Below are 22,508 nucleotides of genomic sequence, written 5' to 3' on the forward strand. Positions count from 1 at the left end.
ATAGTTGTAAATGTACTAACATGCATTTCTTGATTTGGCTGTTGATTGTGTGTATAGGATGAGATGAGACCTCTACCCAACTTCATAAGTTGCATGGGGCATTGTGTCTGCTCCAACCAATCACAGAGAAAAAAAAGCATCCTAGAAACAAAACTGAAGACTGTACATGACCTTACAGATTGTGTCTCAAACTTAAAATGTTATGGAAATGAAAAACACACTTTGCTGCAAAAATTACACCATCCTCTGCTCCAACCCAGAAGGACTTTAATGTCATTAGTTCATGTCTCACACCGAGTATGTCTTTCTTTACAGCACCAAATACAGAAATCCTGCTCTTGTGGAGGGTGTGTGATCATGCTCTAGCACCCTCCTGTGGCACATATAGACGTGGTGATCTTGACACCTATGTGCCCATGCTGTAGTTTGTAAGAGTGACTGATGGGATGTCTGACCCTTCTCAGAGGGTCTGCAGTAGAGCGGTTCCTTTAATACCAATGAAATATACAGACTTGCCGTTTTTCAAAAGTTAAAAAAAATCTTTTGATTCCACTGTGTATATTTGATGAAGGCACGGATGTGGATCAAAACATTCTTGACACCCTTCTGTGTCAGGATCACTGGGTGTGCAAAGCAGGAGACACTGAGAGCAGAGATTTAGTTCCAGGGTATATTAATCCAAAACACACTAGACATGAACAAAACTCACAGTAAACATCAAACATGCAGCAACTGGTAGTTCACACAACATACAACAATGACCAGACAGGGGACTGAACAGAAAAACCAAACATTTATAGACCAGTGACTAACGAGCAGGGCGGGAGCATCACAGGTGAAGGGATCAAGGCTAACGAGGCAGGCAGAAAGACAGCCGGGAAAAACAGAGACTGGCAGGCAGGCAGATTACTGGGGGGAACAGACAGAACACATGTTACAAAATACCAGACAATAATCTATAAAAGAACACAGAACTAGAACACAGAGGCAGGGAGTTGAAAACAACCTAATGGGGCAAGGCAGGACTGAAACTAGGATTAGACAGAACACCAGACAATTACAGATTAAGACAGGAACTAAGGCAAGCACAGATAATAACCAGATAACTAATAACCCGGACTAAATAACAGATACCGAACTGATAACACACAGTGAACTAAACTCAACAGATGACAGAACTAAAAAGTAGATACAAAACCCAAAACTCAGAATCAAGAACCAAAACCCTGAAACAGAGAAACCAAAATCAAAACAGAGAAGGCCTGGCCAAAATAATATAACACCGGACAACCTCAGGACAGGATTGTGACATTCTGTTTAACACCACACTGCATTGGACACGGCATCCCCTTGCCAAAGATCTTTCTTGGGAAGGAAAGGTGGCTGTGGAGCTTTGCCCCATCTCAAACCAGGTCAGATAGCATATTATCATTGGCACAATAGAAAAGAATATTGCTGAATTCAAATGTCCACCCTCTAGACTTGCGGACTGAGCCCTCGCAAACTTATTGTAACATGTTTACCATCATCACGTCTGTAAGGGTACATGATTCCTTCTGTCCACATGTTGAGGTGTCCTTGAGCGAGACACTCACAATTGCAAACAATGATGTGCATGGGAAAATACAGTACTTGGCTTTGGAAGACATGTCTGCCAATATAATATGTCTATGTTCAGTAGGGCTGGGTATCTGTACTCAATGTATGTATCAGGCAAGAAAGGTATTGTTACTCTATTGGTATCACTTTAAGGGTCCTGATTATTGGTATCATCATTTTTTAAACAATACCCAGCCCTAATTTTTTGTGACCCTTTGAACCCTTTTGAGATTTAGGAGCTCTATTCTGGGGCCTGTTTCACCAAATTTGCAACGTTAGATAGTTTCTTCTCAAATTAATTTGAACACAATTTCATTTTAACACATGAAAATGAAAACAGCGTATTTCTGACCTTGCAAATTTCAAGTGCTTTCGTTAAACAGACCTCTGAATAGCAACGTTATTTTTATAAGAAACAACCGAAAGAGCAGAGGTGGGACCAAGTCATTGTTTTACAAGTCCGAGTCAAGTCTCAAGTCAAGGACCAGCAAGTCCAAGTCAAGTCCAAGTCTTAAACTTTGAGTTTCGAGTTCTGAACAAGTCATAATGCATTCTTCACCAAATTTAAAAAACATTTCAAAAGTTTTCTCAAGTTAAAAATAAAACAATGTATTAAATGAAGCATTAGCCTGTACAGAAGGAAGGCAGGGGTGTAGTTTCACACAACACATTTCATTAATTAAATTACATGTTCATGTATGGCTGCTAATTATTTCGCCACCCAAGCTGACAGCTTTGGGTGGCGGATGGGTCACTGAGGGGGCTGTGTGTGTGTGTATGTGTGCGTGTGTGCGTGCGTGTGTGTGCGCGTGTGCACGGAGGGGAGCAGAGCAGGTGACAGGTGAACTATTCGAGTTGATGAAGCTATACAGAACGCTGAAATAAAACCGTGGTGTTTTGTGGGGAGATGCAGTGACAGAAACCAGAGGTGAGAAAACTATAAATCGCTATGATGTTAGATGACGCAGACACAGAGGATATTTTACAAAAACCAATCAGGTAAAGCAACACTGAACACACCTCTTAGGGAGGGACGAGAGGCTCAGCTGTGAAGGAAAGGGGTGCGTCAGCCCCCCAGCTGTTGTGCATGGATTAGCCTATGCGTAAAATTCATCCAGCCAGAGGGAACGATCACTAACCGTTCACAGCGCGCTGGTAGTAGGCCTACTACACAACCCATTGTAGGTACCGGAGAGGGAGTGGGTCGCTGGAGCGTACAGGGCCAGGGACAGGAGATCGCGGAACGGCCGGGTGCGCTTCGGATGGTCGGTGATTGTTCCCTCTTGCTGGAGGAAGCCACACGCTCCAGTCTAATTGAGCACAGTGCTATGTTGATGCGCTGCGCAGTTTTTTATATCATAATTTATATTCGGGCATGGGGAGTGTCAAGTCAGCTCGAGTCAAAAGGATCAAGTCCAAGTGAAGTCACGAGTCATTGTTGTTCAAATCAAAGTCCAGTCGCCAGTCTTCTTTGATTTTGTCAAGTTGAGTCTAAAATCATGATTTTTGTGACTCGAGTCTGACTCGAGTCCAAGTCATTCGATGGAGTCCACATCTCTGCAAAACAGCAAGTTGATTTTCATGTCAGAAATAAATGGAAATTAAAGGCTGTAGGAAGTGAGAAAACGTACAGTAGTCTAGCAGTAAATAATGTGTAATTTCTAGTTTATTGGAAATCGTTAGTCAAACAAGTCAGTGTTTAAAAGACTGCCTGCAGGTACAGCTCCCTGCCAGCTCATCTGAAGGTCAGGTGTCACATCAGGTGGCAGAAACAATGGGATGCCATCATCATCGATCATTCATGGTTACCAAACCATAGCATAACAGATCCTATTTGACTTGAATGTTTGTCATTGAGCAAACAGTCATAGAGTAAACATGTATAGACCATTAGCAGCCTTTATGTAAACAATTCAAAGTCAGTGTACAGTGTTTAATTGGGACTTTGTTTCTTTGTAAAAGGATACACTGAACTGAGTTAAAATTAGGTCGGACAAAGAAACGTGGGTACTATAGGTAAGTTAAAACCCTCACACGAGTTTCTAAACTATAGTTTTTTTACTGGAAAAACTACAAAAGGAACTTTATAAGTTGACCACAGTGAAAAACTGTTATTGCAATGTTCATTGGGACATTTTGCATTGTCAAAAAAGCATGATGCAAAAGCAAGAATTAAATAGAAAAGTATTAGTTCTATTGCTCGTCTGACTCTTGTGGATCCAAGTCGTCCAGGGCAAATTATAAACTCACTCCAAAGACAAGCAACCATTCCATATCTTTCTCTGGCATGAAATTCAGTTGTTGTGCAATTAAATATTGTATTCTGGGCCCTGCCCAGCAGCCTTTCCATGGTCTTTAATGAGATTTTCTATCTTCCACCTCTGACCACTGCACTGCTGGACAACAAGTTTGTAATAGCCGTCTTCACCCATTGCAACTTCTAGACATTTCTTTGATTCTCTGTTCTGGATTGGTCCTTTCTGGGAATAAAACAACGAAGTACATTTCTTTTTCTCCAAATAGACTGACCTCTTTGGTGTGATTTGTATTTTAAGACTGTAATATTTACCTGTTTAAAATCCCACAGCATGTGGAAGTTCTTCTGCTGGGCCAGTTTGCAGTTGTAGAGTCCTGGGTAGACTCCGGTGCCGGGGTCCACCAGACAGCGGTTGTTGTTGTACTTGTGAGATTTGATTCCGCCAATGTAGAGTTGTCCATCAGAGCGATAATAACAGTGCTATACCAAAGAACAATAATTACCCACAAACAAATAAAAATAACAGTCTGTGTGCATACAGTGCATCTCTGAACATACCTGTGGTGAGTAGCGGTGGCATGCATATACAATGGGTGTGTTCCCAGGAACTGGGCCTTGGTCAACACAGAGATCTGGCTTCAGGTCATTAATCAGCTGCCAACACAACATATACATAATCATATAAGTATAGACATCGTTAGGTCTATTTAGGTTGACTGAAACTACCCTAAAATGTTCCTTAGGTAAAGGAGAGGGGATATTCTAGTGTGGCATACCTACTTTTGGTTTTAATACAAATTATGAATATTAATATTTATAAATCCTTGTTGAAGGGCACCACTGGAGATTCAGTTCGCCTAGGGTCTCCGGACTCCCTAGGTAATTTTATGGGTTTAATAATTACACAATTATTCCTATATCTTTCCACAATCACACCTTAATTGTCAAACGGTTATATCGTTCTTGGTTTCAAGCAATCAATAAAAGGAAAGGAAACAATTACTTTATAGTTGTAATATTACAATGGTTACCAGTTAAACACATTTGGGATTTCAGAATGAACAAGACTTAACTCAATATTTCCTGGATAATATTTGCTGTTACACATTCTTACTTAGAGATTATAAGCAAGTTACACGAATATGGCATCAGTTTACGAACAAATAAGTACAGAGTAATACAATTATACAGCAGAAGCAACGTATGCAGTGGTCACATTTGATATTGTTTCTACTCACCACTCCATAACCTAGCAGATCCTTCAGAGGGTCCAGCAAGGGGTAAATATTATCCAGATACCACTTAAAGGGCTTACAATTCAGCCTCTCTCTCAGCTTTTTCCTCTCCGATACATCCCCAATATCTATCCCATGATTCTGTAGGAAACATCAGGATAAAAAGGCCACAAAAAGTTTGATCAGTAAGAGGAACTATAGGGTTTGCACAAAGTTATGAAGCCTAATTTGTGTATTGAGAGAAGCTGTAATTTATGTGAGTAATGAGGTGTCTTCCCTTACCTCTATGGGAAGGTTCCAGGCAATGTTGACATTGTATTTATATTCATCCATCCACACCTCCGCCACCCTCAGTGCATTACGCTTTACCATTACACTCAAGTCTGGGAGGTAAGGCTTGACGGCCCGTTCAATGTGGGCAATTTTAGAGCAAGGTATGACTTCTATGCTTCCTCCACACAGCCACACCTGGAAAAATACAAGATACACAGATACACTTTGGCATCTTAGAAGCTTCCTTGTATGATTTAGATTACTGAAAGAAACCCATGCAACCAACCAACCAACAGCAAACAAAGTTGTTTTTTTACTTTACTTACAGTGTTTTGGTCACTTTGAAACATCCCGTAAATCTTACCCGGATGCCAAGCTCCACATTTTCACCTCCATATATTTTCATTCCACCATCAAGACTTCCGATCTCTCCAAAGAACTTACGATCAGCAACAAGAATCCCCATGATGGAGGGGCTCCTGAGGACAGAATTTGACAATAAATGAAAACACCAACCACACTTCACTGGCATTTTAAATAGAAGAGTAATAAAAGTGATTAAAGGGTCACCACACCCACCATCCACACTTTATTTTTATGCATTTTTAATAGGAGAGTAAACAGAGTGACCAAAAGTTCAGCCCCCACCTCACCCCAGCAACATATACATAGATGATTTTTCATTTACTGAGGTTTTGAGATATCGTGAGAATCTTCTGCCAACAGTAGCCAATAGTTTAAATACTGAGGTCATGAGTCAAAGCCCTCAGTTTCCAGTCAGACAACATTGTTTCTAATATATGTGTACAATATCACATCATATAAATAGGTTCTGAAGTAAAACAGTAATGTGACAGATCACTTTGAAGTACGGCTCAATTTTGTTTATTAATGCACTCAATAGGACCTGCTTGGGTAGTTTACATTTGTGTGCCTAACTTTTTCTTGGTTGGTAGCAGTGACTAGCTAGCCAAATGTCTGCAGTCAGCTTTAAATTAAAAGGAAAGGTATGAGTGGGATTGGTCTTCTCAGCTATGGTTTATAATAAGAAAATATAAAATTACTTCACCAAAAATGTTTATTTATAATGTTAAAGTAGTTTGTTGTGTTTTGGGTGAACTGAATGTTTAAACCGGAACTTACTTGCCAGGTTGTGACTCGTCCTTTAAAGCGTACCACTCGGGTCTGAAGGACTCATACATGCACCACAGAGCCCAGTCGAAGGCATCTGCTGCAGGTGTGTAGGGAGTCAGTGCCAAATCATCAAAATTGACTCTGTCAAACACTGGTGTCAGTATCACGGTTCGGTCCTCTTTAATGCGAGCTAACAATGGCTCTGCCCTAAACACACACAGGGACAGTGTAACAGTTACATGACTTGACTGAACAAACAAAAAGTGTGATGACTTATCATCACCATAGCACAGCCGACAACTTGACAGTGACAACTCAGATCACTCCACTTGGACCAACCATTGCACATGGACTTCTATGTGAGCATCCAAGATGGCCACCACGTCTCCAACAGCAGCCCTCCATCCGGACAGTCTGGCCTGGGTGAGGCCAAGCTGCTCCGAGTGCCTGACTTTCTTCACCAGGCCTGGAACCTCCTCATGGATGGAGTTGATGTATTCATCCAGTTTCTCCATTAAATCCTCTGCAGAATTTAAATATTTAGTCACAAATTAATTCAAGAGCTTTAGAAGTGCTGGTAAACACAAAGACAGAACCAAGCAAGCTGTGTCCTACTGTTTCTAGTCTTCATGCTAAAAGCTAGCTGTCTCCTTTAACACACAAATATGATAGTGGTATAGATTGTAACCTGTACAATGGACAAATTCATGCAAGCATTTCCTGTTTTGGTGTGAACTCAGATGCAAAAATCTAAAATATCTATCGGTATGGCTACATACCACTATGTGTATGAGATAAAATATATTCTCAGAGTATCAGACATACTCTGATAATAAATTGAGAGCCAGAGCCGTAGCAGGTCGACCTACCATTACTGCTGTGATCGTCCACCAGTATGATTTCTTTCAGCAGCCGAGCTGGCGTCTTGTCTATGATGCTGCGGATGGCCCTTTTGATGATAGAAAGAGCTTCATCCAGGTAGATTAAAACAACACTGATGGTAGGCAGATCCTCTGGGTACTTTTTGTCAGCACACCTGTGAGGGGAAGAAAAAGTGATGCATTTTCTGATTAAAAACTTGTGCTTGTTTTCAGTCACAATCATAAGAAGCAAATTAAATTTCAGAGGGAAACTTTGGTAGTAGATGTTATTTCCTCTGAATTTCATGTTAATTGACACATTTTTATATAAGCTACATCTTAGATTAATCATTTGGTCTATAAAATGTCTAAAATAGAGGAAAAAAAACTTTTAAAATAACTGGATTTCCCCTTATAGAAAGTAATAACAGTTCTTTTTTTTAAAAATTGTCAAACACCAGGGTCTCACACTAAACAGGCATCATACAGTAAAGCAGTTCATTGTGTGTGAATGAGGTGTAGTTTGTCAGTAGTTATGAGCAGGAAATGATAATCACCTGGCAGGCCTGGTGTCAGGGATCTCTCTGTTGAGGGGCAGCCTGTCACTGAGGAAGGCGTTGTAGCCGTATCTCTGAAACAAATTCTCGGCCTCCTTCTGCTCCTCCTCTGAAAGCTCATTACCCCACTTGCTGAACAGAGCAGAGTTCGGGTACAGCTTCCTCACCACCTTCCTCTCCTTCTTCACCTCTGAGTTCTTCTGTGGTGCTGGTTCCTTCTTATCAAGATTATTTATCAGACTGACTGTCGAAAGAAGAGCGGATCAGAGTATTTGTTTTATCAAGCATTTTTTTCTATGCCAATGGAATGACAGAAGGCTGAAAAAAGTGCTTATATACATATCCATATTACAAAAATCAGTGAGTGTTGGTCTTTGCATTACTTTTTAACTGTACTTTGATTAATCAAATCCAAAGTATTAATGTGAAAATTGTTTGTTAACATGTGATCAACCTGTTTGCATTAATTTGGTGATTTGGAGTTAAGTTTAGTTAGAAGTGGGTGAGTGAAAGTTTCTTAGTCGATGAATTGATGAGCTGATCAAAAGAAAATTAAATAGAGCTATTTTGATAATGTTTCAGTCAATTTTCAACCAAAATGCAAAAGATTCAATGGTTTCAAATGTGAGGATTTGCTGCTTTACTTTGTCACATATCAAGGTAATTTAGAATTATACAACACAATGTTTACAACGAGAAGAAAGTAGACAAAACAGTTGATACATTAATTCAAAAATAGTGAGCAGATAAATTGCTAATGACAATTGTTATTTGCAGCCCTATTCAATACTACAATTGTTTTAACACAATTTTAATTACCGAATGTGAATGTGAAGCAGGTCAATTGTATGTTGAAAACAAGACTCTTATATTGAGCCTAAAGGTCCAAAACATTTCAGCTAAATTTCGCCCAGATTCTATCAAGACATCTACATCTTTTGACCTGCAATCACCTAAGCAAAACTTAATTTTATATTTTCATAACAACAAAAGAAAAAGACAGAACCAGCTGTACTGAGACTTTGACTTACCCAGCCTGTTGATGTTCATTTCCATCTTGTCCATCCTATGAATAATTCTCTGACTCCTGATGGAGTCATTGTCGTGGGCCCTCTGGAGTCTCTCTGAATGGGTATGGACGTCCATCTTAATAGAGCCAAGATATAGCAGAGCCGCAGTCACGGCAAAGGCCAGAATTGATCCTTTAATCCAGCCAGATCTCATCTTGGTACGTCTGTACATGTCAAGTGCTTTGTTGTGTCTCACATGAAAAAGGAGGAGCAAGTATTCCCCTACCTTGAATCTCAGGTGCTCTCTCTCCTCTCTCTTTCTCCTCACCCCTTCCAGACACACACACTTACAGAAATACAGTCATGCACTCTGACACACCATAGCTGTGCTAACTAATATCCTCAAATTCGCACCAAGTGCAGTTTCACTGGATGTTTTTAGACTGTGTCAAGCCTCAATTTCATTCAAAATTTTATTTTATTTTACATTTTTAGTCCCTACATGTCCAGGTTTCATATTGCATTAAATCTGTTTATACTCATATTATTAGTTTTTCTTTTCATTTTTACAAATATTTGTACAAATGAGTAATACATATGAATGTTGTTTACAATAGAATCAAATCATGGAGCACTGAAGCTGATCTAAAGGCTTGAGATGGCCTGATTATCATGTTGGTTTTCCTTATTATTCCCAACCACGTTGATGTCACCAAAGATGTGGAAATGCAAACAGGACACAATGCATCCTTGTACTACCTTTCACATCACAAACCATTTGGCTGCTGCTGTTCGAGGGGACACTATAAAGATACTTTGTAGGTCCTGCATTGAAAACAAAATATTAGCATCAACATGTCCTTAAAAGTACCAAAAGTAAAAGTACTCATTGTGCAGAATGCCTAATTTGTGTATTGAGAGAAGTTGTAATTTATTTGATTAATGAGGTGTCATCCCTTACCTCTATGGGAAGTTTCCAGGCAATGTTGACATTTTATTTATATTCATCCATCCACACCTCCGCCACCCTCAGTGCATTATGCTTTACTGTTAAACTCAAGTCTGGGAGGTAAGGCTTAACGGCCTGTTCAATGTGGGCAATTTTAGAGCAAGGTATGACTTCTATGCTTCCTCCGCACAGCTACACCTGGAAAAATAACCAACAAAAGATACACAGATACATGGCTATATGCCACTATGCTTAAAGGATCCTGGACATATTAGAAATAATGCTGATAAGTTTAATGCAGGCCAAAATTGTCCAAGGAAGCAAACTCTAGTCCAAAAGCAATGTGCACACTGTTCAAATATACACATGTAAATATTCCATTATTTGCCTCGCATATTGCAGCATGCATTAGATAAAGGGCAGGTAAACACCCTGGGAAAATAACCACCAAAAGATACACTTAGGCATCTTAGATCCTTCAGTTACCTTGTATGGTTTAGATAATAGAAAGCAGTGACTAGTTAGCCAAATGTCTCCAGCTTCATATTAGATGGAAATAATCATAGATTTCTTGAGAAGAAAATGAAATATCTCATTACCCAAAATATCAAATTATAATGTGTGTTTGTTGCGATTTTGGTGAACTGAATGTTTACTTATTTGCCAGGATGTCCTTTATAAAGCATGCGTGGAGTCAGTGTCAAATCATCCAAACTGACTTTGTCTAATCCTGGTGTCAGCATCACAGTTCGGTCCTCTTTAATGCAAGCTAACAATGGCTCTGCCCTAAACACACAGTCACAGTTTAATGGTAGCCTACGTGCCATTTGACATGGGAAGTTGGATAATCCGTGTTCCAAGTCGGGAATTTCAACGGGAACGCCCTTAAATCGGATTTCTTACTTGGAAAGTCGAGAGAGCCTCCCTAATCCCGAACTCAAACAAACTTCTGACCAAACAATCAGACAAAGACTCCATCCAATTGAGAACCTCTGGGAAAGTTTGTCTCTTTGCATATGACGCAGCCAAGAAGCACCACAAACTGACCAGGAGCTGATGCCCTTATCCAGGACTCCATCCGCCGTCTCATCAGGAGCATACAGGCATGTGGGAGCCATACACACAAGAAATTCACGCAAGTTATATCAGCCTGTGATTTAAATGTATTTTACTTTTTCATTTTCAGTCAGTGAAATTCAGAATAATTTTGAATCCAGCACTCAATCGGTTGGTGACTTTGGTTTCCACTGACTGTTGTTATGTCATTTTGTTCTCAACAAATTATTCAATGTACAGTAAAGTCTGAGCAGTGTATAATGTGTTAATTCAAGAGCTTTAGAGAAGCCAGCACAGAACCAAGCTAGCTGTGTCTTTTGTTTTTAGTCTTTATGCTAAAATAAGCTGGCAATCTTTTTTTTTTTCAAGCAAGCATTTACTGTTTTGGTGTGAACAAATGCTGAGTTCCTGGCAACTCAGAACTGGGAAATTTTCAACCTTCAATTAGAAAAACTATCCTGGAACGCCGCTTGAAGTTGGATTTCCTACTTGTGAACTCGGAGAAAAAAATATTTACCCCGACTTCACGAGCAGCCGAATGACTTCACACAACAATGGCAGCTCCCATAGAAGCACACATTGTAACTGGTGAACAATAAACTAAAAGGCAATTTAAAGTATTCAATTAAAAGAATACATACTAGTATTAAATAGTGAAACTTATGTAATGATGTGGAAATATTTTGTCAATGTTATTAGGTAGCTGGTTACAGTAAACAATCTCTGAAAATCATCTTCTGGAAATATAGCCTACAACTTTTGAGGATTACCAACTGATGGAGCTAGAGGGATACACGGTTAATGAGTAACGTATCACTTGTTTGAAAAGAATGGCCAACCTTTTAATTAACACCAAGTGCTGAGTGTTTAACTGTGCATAAACTTGCCAAAGAAACAGTTTGTCACGGTCAGCCATGTTTATTGTTTTTTTTCTATTGGCAAACAGACTTTGCTGACATCAATTACACTCTGCATAGCTCCACCCCCTTTAAACCTTAGCAGGAGTGTTGTGTATTTTAAAAGGTACTAAACGTTTTTTTTTTTTTAATATTTACGTTATGTTACACTATGTTAAGTTTTATTAGAGGAAACACTATATATACACACATGAGTTTTAATATGTTTTATGGTTTAAACAGTTCTCTCTGCATGATATTTCTTTATACAATGACAATGATTTTTTTCTCCTTGTGAACCTCTTAAAATGAGCTTACAGTCCTGAGTGTCTTCTGTAGTAGATAAAAACACAGGTGCGAGGAGGAGTGTAGACAGTTTTGTTCTTGGCATGAGTTTAAAAGGGTACTCACAGACGCAGAAAGTTTAAACCTTGCTTAAGACTATCTCCAAGTAAAACTGGTTCATTTACATGTTTCGTATGTTTATCTTACCACAAAATGTCTTGTGTAATTCCCAATAAAAAGCACAACAGTAGATAATAATGTAAAATAATGTTCTATATCATTTGTGACAGCCCACCAGCCTGGCTGCCTGTGTTGCTGTCGTCTTCTTGCAGGAGCCTGGGTGGATTGTCAGAGCAACTGCCTGCATCTGAGCGGAGGGAGGGGCCAAAGACACAAAAGGTCTGCTCTCCCAAAAAATGCTTTCTTTATATCTTTAAGGCCTTCGTACCTGTTTAGTTTAAGATTTAAGATATACTAAGATATACTTTATTTGGTTTAGTTTGGACACTCACACACATACTTTTTATTCATCCATACTCAGACAACTGACTACATCTATATCTCCACACTCCACCTTATTTTCTTTTTAATTAAATAAATTAATTTGGCTTTTGGAATTTTTGTGTGCATGTGGACTCGCTTTAATTACCAGCCTGATGATGAAAGATGGCACATCAAACAAATCAGTATCGTCCGGTAGAACTGGGAACATAGCTGACATACAGTACATGCAGTTAATTAATTTTTTATCATCCTAAATGTGCACAAGTTTGGTTTAGTCCCTACATCATGTTACCTAAACCCTAATCGCAAAACAAACCCCACACTATCGAGATCATTTTTTTATCCAAAATAAGTATCTTCCAGCTGTGGCCAACTTTGGTTTAAATGTTTTACGTAACAACGAATAGCCGTTTCATACTCGTGTACACAGAAATATCTGGAAGGCACCAACCCACAGGTGAATATTCAAGCACACTAATGGAGTCACTGAATGGTTTGAAAATGACACTAAGGCCTTTACAGTCTCCAAATCAAAAACCCAATTCAACACCTGTGGAATATTTTGGAGCTCTTATCTTTTAGAATAATGGTGTTCATGACCTGTGGAATTAATTTTTATCAAAGGAAAATGTTATGGGGAGATATAGCTGTTCCTGTATTTAGTATTTTAGTTAAAGAGTACCATTTGTATAAGGATAATCTACTATAATTAAATCTACATGTCACAATTTTAATTGTAATCTGTAATGCTGCCGCAACGCAGACTTCTTTGCTGTTATCATGACTGGGGACAACCTGGACAAATGTGCAGATTTTATTAACTTAATGTTTTTATTCTGTCAAGCTTCAATTTTATGCAAAACACATTGTTTGTGTGACATGCCTTTTGTTGTTTGTTTTATTTCATTTATTATTTTTACTCCCTGCATGTCCAGGTTTCATATTGCATCAAATCTGTTTTATAATAATAATTTTTCTTTTGCTCATTGTAAAAGTGTAAAGTTTATTCCTGCTTTGTGTTTTCAGACAAAAGATTCAGTTTCCAGTGTGAAAAAGACGCAACAGGTCACTGAGGATATCATTTGGGGTCAAAATCAGTCACTCAGGCTGTGCACTGATATGACCAAATTAAACACTCTAATCTGAGGTCATTTCTTATAAAGTACAACCAGAGCCTGTATTTATCAATTTGCTACAAGGAAAGATGGCAGCAGACCTAAAACCACTTCACGTCTACTCCTGCTGCTCTTAAATGTCTGAACTCCAGAGGCCTCTTAAAATAATAGTTCAATATTTTGGGAAATATTCGCTATGTGGTGTAGAATTAGATCAGATCAAGCTCCCTCTCATATCTGTCTATTAAACACAAAGCTACAGCCAGCAACTGGTTAGCTTAGCTTAGCATAAAGACAGCCTTGTGTGAGATGAATCATAGCAGACCAAAAGGTTAAGTCAAACTTTTTTGCAGAGTGGAAGTAATCAGATCCTTTGCTTAAGTAAAAGTACTAATACCACAATGTGTCCCACATTGACAATGTTACTCAAGTAAAAAGCAGGCTACAAAAGTAATAAAATCAAAATGTATTTAAAGTACCAAAAGTAAACGCATTATCCATAATGGCCCATTTCAGAGTTAAAAGTATGTAAGTAATCAGGAAAATGTACTTAAAATATTACAACTCAATACTATTACATATCATTAGATTATTAATTATTATTAGATTTTACTGTTGTCGTTAGTTGATATGAAGTAGTGGTCGGATGAGGCTATTTTTAACTATTCTATATTAAGCTGCTTAAACAATTATCAAAATAGTTTCCAATTATTTTCTCTCAATTGACTAATCGTTTCAGCTGTACTTGCATAAACTGTTGGGTAGTTTCATTTATAACAAAAATACTTTTATAAGCTCTGTGTATGTTATTTGCAATACTCTTAATTTGTAATGTAACTAAAGATGTCAAATAAATGAAAGTTGTGAAGTAAAAAGTACAGGATTTCAATCTGAAATGTCGCTTGAGTACTTAGTTACATACCACCACTGCACTTTTTATAAAAACTGTGTGATAAAGAACATGTAGAGAGCCATGGTTGTATGGAACACTCTGCCCGAGCATATTATTCAGGAAAACAGTAAAAATTGCTTTAAAGTATCACTGAAACAACAGCTTTCCTCATCCAGGTAGTATCTAGACTCTATACAGCACAATGTACTATCTAGAATAGATAATAGATTCTTTTCCTTCTTCTGTTTGTTCAGTTGACTGATTTTTACAGATTAGAGCTGGATCAAGAATAGCTGTTGCTTCGGCTACAGCTAATGGGGATCCTAATAAATAAAATGAAATGGTAATTTTGAAAATCAATGTAATACCTCCTGGAGACACAAATATACTATATTAAACTGCTTTTAAATTTTATTTTATATTTATATGTACAAAATATACAGCCTTTACACACAATAGGAAAAGATGGGAGAATATTATCAGATCAATTATCAGGAACAATTCATTCTTCCACATGCCATTCAAACTCAAATCTGAGAAGGGGATGACCAACTGTACTGATAAAGGTGTGAAACTGGAATTAATTATGATTTCAATAACTAGGGTCAACAAAGTACACCAAATCACTGTTCCATCACCTTTTTACTATGTATGTTGAAATAAGCTCAAGGTGCAAGTGGCATGTGTGCCCAAAAAGCATCATGTGAAAAATATATCCTGGGAATCTCGTCATATGTGTAAAAAGCAGAAAGGGGGGGGGGGGTATTTTAAAAAAAAAAAGTGATAAAGCTAACACAACAAGACTGGTGGTTATTCAATCAGTGACTCGCAACACTGGGGTGAAGAGGTTTGACTCGAACCACACGGGACAGCCCTAGTCGCAGACCCTGACCTGGAGACTTCACTGCTGGACTCTGGGATGAATTAGGACTTCTACCAATTTGACCTGGGGAAACAAAATGTAACATTGGCGATCTATTTACAGAAGTAAGTGTTTTTAAAGGATTATATCGCTGCTGTCATTCACTTGAACTGCACCTGGTGGGGTCCACTTGGGTATTCTGCCCCCTGCTGGGTTCAGAGAGAATGCAGGTTTTGATGTGGAAGCTGTGGAGGATGACGCCGGTCTTTTGGGTGCAAGTTTGGCTGTTGGAGGACTTCTCACTGGTGTGGAAGCTGCTGTGAGACAACGTAGTTCTCATAACAATGACCAAATTCAATTACAATCACAGCCAAAAGTTAAATCTTCTTTGATGAACTTCAAGAACGTACCTGCTGCCTGTGATTTGGACTTTGACGGTTTTGATGTTCGCTTTTCTTTTTTAGAGGCAGAAGGCTGCGGTTTGGTCTTCACGTTCTTGGTTGCTTTCTCCTTTTTTGTTTTGCTGACTTTCTTCACTGTGAATTCCTCATCTTCACTCTCAGCTGGTTCACTGAAATCTTCATCACTTTCTGAATCTGGAAATGCATTATTTATATTTTACTGACACAAAAATAAAGAAAAAAACATGGAAACTACATAAACCGAAACCAAATATTTATGGAGCAATGGCAGGATAATAACCTGGCATCAGTTTGGGCTCATAGTCTTCATCTTCATCCGTAGGCTTTTTCTTATGCTCTTCAGTGGCTTTAGTGACAGACTCCTTTCTCTGTCTTGAATGGGCAAGTGACTCTTTTTCTAGTGTGATTTCATCCAGGCCTTAAGAAAACAAAAAATTTATCCTCAAACAAGATTAAATTAAGAACAATGTATTTATAAAGCATGAGGAAGTGACATGTGCTATTAAAGATGTGCAGTGGACAAACATTTGGAAAATGTACCCCAAATTGCAGTATGCACACTGCAGTTGGACAAGTGCAAAGATGCTGGATCTGTGTTTTCATCTACTGGATCTTGAACCTTGACATCTCCTGGAGAAAGTGAACAGGAATTTAAGTTGACAGCTCTTAAACAACACACAATTAAGTTTTCAAACCCATACCTTTACTGGTCGAAGACTGGTCTTTTATCCCATCTGCATTATTCAGCAGGGATAGTGTAATGGCTGCTTCTAGATCTCTTTCATGCAACTTCTCATCCAATGGTCTTCTGTAAAAAAACAGAATTAATGTTGAGAAGATTCAAGCCATGTTATATGCATAATGTTAGGTTGTGTAAAAAGATTTTCAACTTTTATTTTACTCTTCAAGATAGATACAACGGTCTTTCGCCCAGGGGCCCATTTAATATCAGGTTTCTGTACTCATCCCTAAATAAAAAGATTTTTCTTATTCATCACATGTCAGGCAGTCATTTGCGATTTGTCATGGCACACTTCGTATGACAATGCAAATACAACAATCAGTCAGCACTAGGGAGAACACTGATTTTCATGTCCTTTCCCGAGCCAGTGATCAGCCTGATGTATACTCATTAAACTCACTACGTGTACAACAGCCAGAGTCCCTGATACTCCAGTTTATCTTCCATTGGGTGGTGATAAAATCCCAATGGAGACATCATTATATTCACTTTGCATGACCAGTTTAAACCCGTCACACAGTGTTTTTACATTACAGCTGGCTCTAGACATCTTTTCTTTGTAGACTGGTATTTGTGCTGATTTCACTTTTCATAAGCTAAACAGACTGATTTTGTTGTGCAAATGTCACTGAGGATCTGCTTTTCTCATTCTGAGTTGGTATAGATCTCCACCATCTTGTTGTGTGCATGGTCTACCTGCTCTTCTGTATCACTGTGGATTGTGAGTTGGACTCTTGACCGAAGGACTGGCTTGACGATCTCTTGTGCTCTTGTTTCACATCCTCCCTGGCCTTTTTGCTGGGTGGAGCCATCGCACAGGCAAAATCATCATCTGCTACAACATGAAGACAACATGGAGATTTGTTGGTGGTGAGAGAAGACTGAGTCTGTTAATGTAGGCTTATGTGTACCCCTTCTTTTCTATTGACATCTAAAATAATCTCACAAATGAGATGTAACTAACGTTACTGGTACCATTTTAAATCTTGTATAAAGCATGTGCAGCTCAAAATGTTCCAATGGGCAGGCTGGTCTGAAAGACTTGAAAATGTTTTGCATGCTAATGAGCCAGTGATAATAAAAGATGTATTTAAGTTGATAGGCATTAAAGGGAAATAACTGTAGCTAATGTAACGTTAACTGGATAATGTAAATGTAACCAGAATAGATTAAGAGGCCATAATTTCTCACCATCATCAAAGTCCTTGGCTTCACAGTAATTCACAGTCTTTGTCTTCCTGTCAACAGTAAACAACGTGTTAGCTTTCAACAATATCAGGCAAACTGGGACCCTTTGAATTAGGGTATACAAACCTTGATGGTCGGTCCATTGCTTGTGAATTTTATTAAGCTAACGTTAACCAAACAGCTGCAACACTGACGTTGATGTAAGAAACACAAGCTAATGTTTGCACGCTGGAGAAGCTAACCTGGCTTTAATCATCGATAGTTTTAAATGCTAACATGCTCCCGATCATTCACCGCGTGAAATGTCTCTACTTTAGCTTACTAGCACGTTAAACTATCAAAGTAATGCAACTTCTGTTACACAACAGTTAACGGAAGACTTTGCTACGCTGTTCAACCAGCCCGCCTGAACCGAGGAGAAGTGACGATTTGTGTTGACCAATTTGACGAACACCGGCAGCTGATTCGTTGCTTAAGAAACGTTCATATTTTTTTCTTTTTGGCTTTAAAATAAAAAATAAAACGGACGCAGGGAATGGATCGACCGCTTGTATGTATTCAAAAATGTTTAATTACCCATTTTTATTTTTCTGAAAAATAAAATGTGTCGAATCTGCTTCCATTAAATATCACGGAGCTCTTACTCGCTAGATGGATGGACTGGGCTCATTAATCTGATCAGGTAATTTTGGGAATTAGATACTTTTTTTGAAGGAAGTATAACATATGTCGAAGGGAGAGTAATAGTTATTGTGTGTTAATAATTAAATCATGAATGTTGCCGTGTTGGAGATGTGAACAGGTAGAAAGGGCCAGAATGCAGACAGTTAAACTAGCAAACTGCCATCAAGCATCTCGGTTTAAATAACATTTGCAATATAGTACAACAATTACTGTTATTGCAACACCAAAAATACAATTTAAATCACTATAAGAGAACAAATGAAGCCTTACAAATGATTGCCTTAGCAAAACATGTAAGGCTGTAGCTTCATTTATTTCAGTAATTCAACTTAAAAGGTGAAACTAATATATAGACTCATTGCATGTGAAGTGAGATATTTCAAGACTTTATTTGATATAATTTCGATGATTATTGCGTACAGCTTATGAAAACCCCAAATTCAAAATCTCAGAAAATTTGAATATTAAAAAAAAAAAAAAAAAAAAAAAAAAGGATTTGAAATACAGAAATGTCAGCCCTCTGAAAAGTATAATCATGCATATGTACTCCGTACTTGGTTTGGGCTCCTTTTGCATGAATTACTGCCTCAATGCTGCGTGGCATGGATGCTATCAGCCTCTGGACCTTGGTTTCCAAACGAGATGCAAAATTTGCTCTCATCAGAAAAGAGGACTTTGGACCACTGAGAAACAGACCAGTTCTTTTTTTCTTTTAGCCCAGACTTGACAAGAGGAATACGACATTTGAAGCCCATGTCCAGGACCCGTCTGTGTGTGGTGGCTCTTGATGCAGTAACTCCTTGTGAAGCTCCCCCACACATTTGAATGGCCTTTTCCTGACAATCCTCTCCAGGCTACGGTCATCCCTGCTGCTTGTGCACCTTTTTCTTCCACACTTTTCCCTTCCACTTTCCACTTTTTCCACTTTCTATTTATGTGCCTTGATACAGCACTTTGAGAACATCCAACTTCTTTTGCAATTACCTTTTGAGGCTTTCCCTCCTTGTGGAGGGTGTCAATGATGGTTTTCTGCACAACTATCAGGTCAGCAGTCTTCCCCATGATTGTGAATTCCACTGAACTAGACTGAGAGACCAATTAACGACTCAGGAACCCTTTGCAGGTGTTCTGGATTAATTAGCTGATTAGAGTGTGACACTTTGAGCCTACATTACTGAACCTTTTCACAATATTCTAATTTTCTGAGATTTAGAATTTGGGTTTTCATAAGCTGTAAGCCATAATCATCGAAATTATATCAAATAAAGTCTTGAAATATCTCACTTTGCATGTAATGAGTCTATATAATATATTAGTTTCACCTTTTAAGTTGAATTACTGAAATAAATGAACTTTTGCATGATATGCTAATTTTTCACCTGTATATTGACTTTTTTTCCCACATTCACTTGAAATGATTGGCTTATACCTGTCCACATTATAAATGCTGATTTTGATAAGTGCAATATAAATAAAAGTTTTTATTAAAATTATATTCTGCTCAATACTTTGTTATTATTATCATTTAATAGTTTGATGAATATAATGTATGTTGAAAAATGCCCATCACAATAGATTATTCTGTCCAAACAACAATTTAAACCCCCAAAGATATTTAATTCACAAAAATATCAGACAAACTATGGCAGAACATCTTTAGCTGTATTTAGGCATTTTTCCTGGTAAATAAAAATTTTGTTGATTATCATATTTGCTGCAGATCAATTTTTTGTTAATCAGTCGACTAATAGCCTAGTTTTAGCTCAAGATACTTGAACAATACTACTCTAATTTACATACACGATTACCTTTGATTACATAAATAAAACACTAAAATCACCTTTTTAGACTCCAGTATTTATTTCAGTAAATGAATGGTTAGGACAACATATGCCCTCTGCCACGTTGTGACTTTCTGCTTCCTGTTCTTTTGAGTAAATATTTCCTGTTGCCAGTAAATAAATAAAATTAAATTTTGAGTCAGTGCATGCCAAAGAGAGTTTAAAGTAGTTACTCATCCAACACCTACAGTGCCAAGCTGCCAAACCTAAGTTTGCATTAGTGAACATGTACGTGTCTGGAAGCTGAGACTGAAAGGATAAACATCATTTACTTAAAAATATGTTATTAAAGAAACTAATTTATTTTCATCACTAATTATATTGAGGGCTTAAAAACTGTAAGGATGTACTTGCAGATACCCTATATCAACTGTCACCAGTCAAAATATATTTATTATCAGTGTCACATTAAATCATGAAAAATGAACTTTTTTTAGTTTTAGTAAATTTTAAACAAACTTGTGAAATGTAGTTATTAATTAATATGGATACTTGCAGTGGCTTTAAAACAGATTTGATCACTGGATTGCATATCAAATTTTACCAAACATCTTATGAATATTTTAAATGAACCAGACTGATAAAATAATGAAAAGTCATTGTGTTGACTTTGTGAGGACATTTCTGTTTGCATTTGCAGGCCTTGGCAGTGTCGTACAGGCCACTGAGTGGGTTCAGCGAAGCAGTCCAGCAGATGGCAGCAGGAGTCTGACACTTCAGGGCCTCATTCACAGAGGTACAGATTTTGACCTGCTGATTGACATGAACATGACATGTATTCGGCCGCGCAGTCGCCCACACTCAGGGCGGAAGCAATCACGGCTTCCTCTGAAGTGCAGTAAAAGGGAAATTGCTCCATTTTTACTGCACTTCTAAGAGAGCACCAGCTGCCCCGAGGGATGTCATTTTCCAGTTTGTGAGTGGGTGGCTGTCGCCTGCGGTTTGTCACACAGTGGACCTGGAGGAGACGTTCAGGGGTGTGATGGTCCGTGTCTTCGGACCCAGACAAGGGAGGAAGACATGCAGCCGTGGGGCCAAAGGGCCCTGTGGTCACACATTCCTAAACTCCTCCAGCGCTTCCTACAGACATGACCAAAATATCAGATCCAGTCATGCAAACACTGCGGTCACAACATCACGCTTCCAATCACACATATAGATGTGAAAAATTGTGTTCCAGACAATAAAACAACAGCTGTGGTGACATAGGTGACTTGTTCACCTCCTGAGAAATCATAAACCCACCTTCTTCTTTGCATCCCATTAAATATCACCACCTCCACTCTTATACATTACTGTATCTTCCCAAACAAATGTACATGACCACTGGTGGAGAACAGAATGTTATTTAAATATAAATAGCTACATAACCAAAAGTAGGTATTATGGCTGGTAAAAGTAAAATGTACTGAAATTTTTCTGAGTTAAAAATATTTAGGTATGTGATGTTAAATGTTAAAAATAAGTTATTCACAAGACCTTACTTGAATGAAGTGAATTGTCTCTTTAGTTTGTTTTATCTCACATTGTGTCATGCACACCCCACGCTGACACCAAAACATAACTTCTTACATATAACACACATTGGAAGCAGAGGTTTTCTACTTCTGTCCCAAGCTCGAGAAATAAAATCTGCTACAAAACGGTTCTCTTCCTAAAACACAACTCTAGTTCCCCATTTGATTAGATTTAATATTTTGTTGATTTTAAATGTGCTGCCTTGTGGGAAACACTTTGTAAACACCAGTTGTTGACTGTTGGTGAGAAGACTCATGATCAAAATTCTGATTTATGTATATTATATATATTTATATATGACCTTGATCTCAACCTTCGTTGGATAATTATATACACCTGTTGTGTTTCAAGATGTTTAACAAACCCATAGCTGTGATTTCTATCTGTGGCACCAGTGGGCAGTATTAAAAAACATCCAACTGGATTTACTAGTCTAGTTGGCAGTCATGAGGTCATCAGTGGTCTTAATTTCAGCTTGTTATTTGGAAGTGGTCAGGAGGCAGTTTTCCCCCTCAACCACTGATGTGAATGCCATCATTATGCACTGTACAGCATCTCAGAGTGGTAGTTTGCGTGGGGCTCTCTCAATCCAGCGGCGTTGTCCTTGTATGGTTGTTCCGCATGCGGGG

General features: G+C 38.3%; 2 protein-coding genes across 5 annotated transcripts; both read right to left on the bottom strand.

Annotated features, from left to right (window-relative positions):
* Positions 1-3,247: 3,247 nt before the first annotated feature.
* Positions 3,248-9,139, bottom strand: LOC119918539 (probable polypeptide N-acetylgalactosaminyltransferase 8). Its single transcript, XM_038739316.1, has 11 exons — positions 8,947-9,139; positions 7,916-8,159; positions 7,368-7,534; positions 6,838-7,021; positions 6,508-6,705; positions 5,729-5,843; positions 5,374-5,559; positions 5,095-5,232; positions 4,415-4,510; positions 4,169-4,336; positions 3,248-4,079 (listed from the first exon to the last, which is right to left on the bottom strand). Exons 1-11 carry the CDS (start codon positions 9,137-9,139, stop codon positions 3,909-3,911), a joined length of 1,860 nt encoding a protein of 619 aa, XP_038595244.1. The 3' UTR covers positions 3,248-3,908.
* A 5,876-nt stretch (positions 9,140-15,015) lies between these two features.
* On the bottom strand, positions 15,016-18,256 carry rad51ap1 (RAD51 associated protein 1). 4 transcript variants are annotated; one of them, XM_038739168.1, is made up of 9 exons: positions 17,963-18,256; positions 17,840-17,886; positions 17,345-17,480; positions 16,608-16,714; positions 16,447-16,536; positions 16,187-16,324; positions 15,895-16,080; positions 15,661-15,798; positions 15,016-15,568 (listed from the first exon to the last, which is right to left on the bottom strand). In XM_038739168.1, the coding sequence occupies exons 1-9, from the start codon at positions 17,977-17,979 to the stop codon at positions 15,441-15,443; spliced, it is 987 nt and encodes a 328-aa protein (XP_038595096.1). In that variant the 5' UTR covers positions 17,980-18,256; the 3' UTR covers positions 15,016-15,440. The 4 variants fall into 4 exon arrangements, with proteins under 4 accessions (XP_038595096.1, XP_038595095.1, XP_038595094.1 ...); XM_038739167.1 differs by having other exon boundaries at positions 15,661-15,801; XM_038739166.1 differs by having other exon boundaries at positions 17,345-17,483.
* Between the last annotated feature and the right edge of the window lie 4,252 nt (positions 18,257-22,508).

This window comes from Micropterus salmoides, unplaced genomic scaffold (assembly GCF_014851395.1).
Source record: "Micropterus salmoides isolate LMB-PRFRI ecotype aquatic unplaced genomic scaffold, ASM1485139v1 Ms_hic_scaffold_23, whole genome shotgun sequence".
Lineage (NCBI taxonomy): Eukaryota > Metazoa > Chordata > Actinopteri > Centrarchiformes > Centrarchidae > Micropterus > Micropterus salmoides.

What these genes read in the sequence shown, in the direction of transcription:
- LOC119918539 (XM_038739316.1), bottom strand. Translation starts at nt 9,139, where the DNA reads ATGAGATCTGGCTGGATTAAAGGATCAATTCTGGCCTTTGCCGTGACT. An exon ending in GGACGATCACAGCAGTAATG is followed by an intron (nt 7,022 to 7,367) that starts GTAGGTCGACCT and finishes TAAATTCTGCAG; the next exon opens with AGGATTTAATGGAGAAACTG. An exon ending in ATGTGGAGCTTGGCATCCGG is followed by an intron (nt 5,560 to 5,728) that starts GTAAGATTTACG and finishes GTATTTTTCCAG; the next exon opens with GTGTGGCTGTGTGGAGGAAG.
- rad51ap1 (XM_038739165.1), bottom strand. An exon ending in AGCCAAGGACTTTGATGATG is followed by an intron (nt 17,484 to 17,839) that starts GTGAGAAATTAT and finishes TTCATGTTGTAG; the next exon opens with CAGATGATGATTTTGCCTGT. An exon ending in TGAGCCCAAACTGATGCCAG is followed by an intron (nt 16,081 to 16,186) that starts GTTATTATCCTG and finishes ATGCATTTCCAG; the next exon opens with ATTCAGAAAGTGATGAAGAT.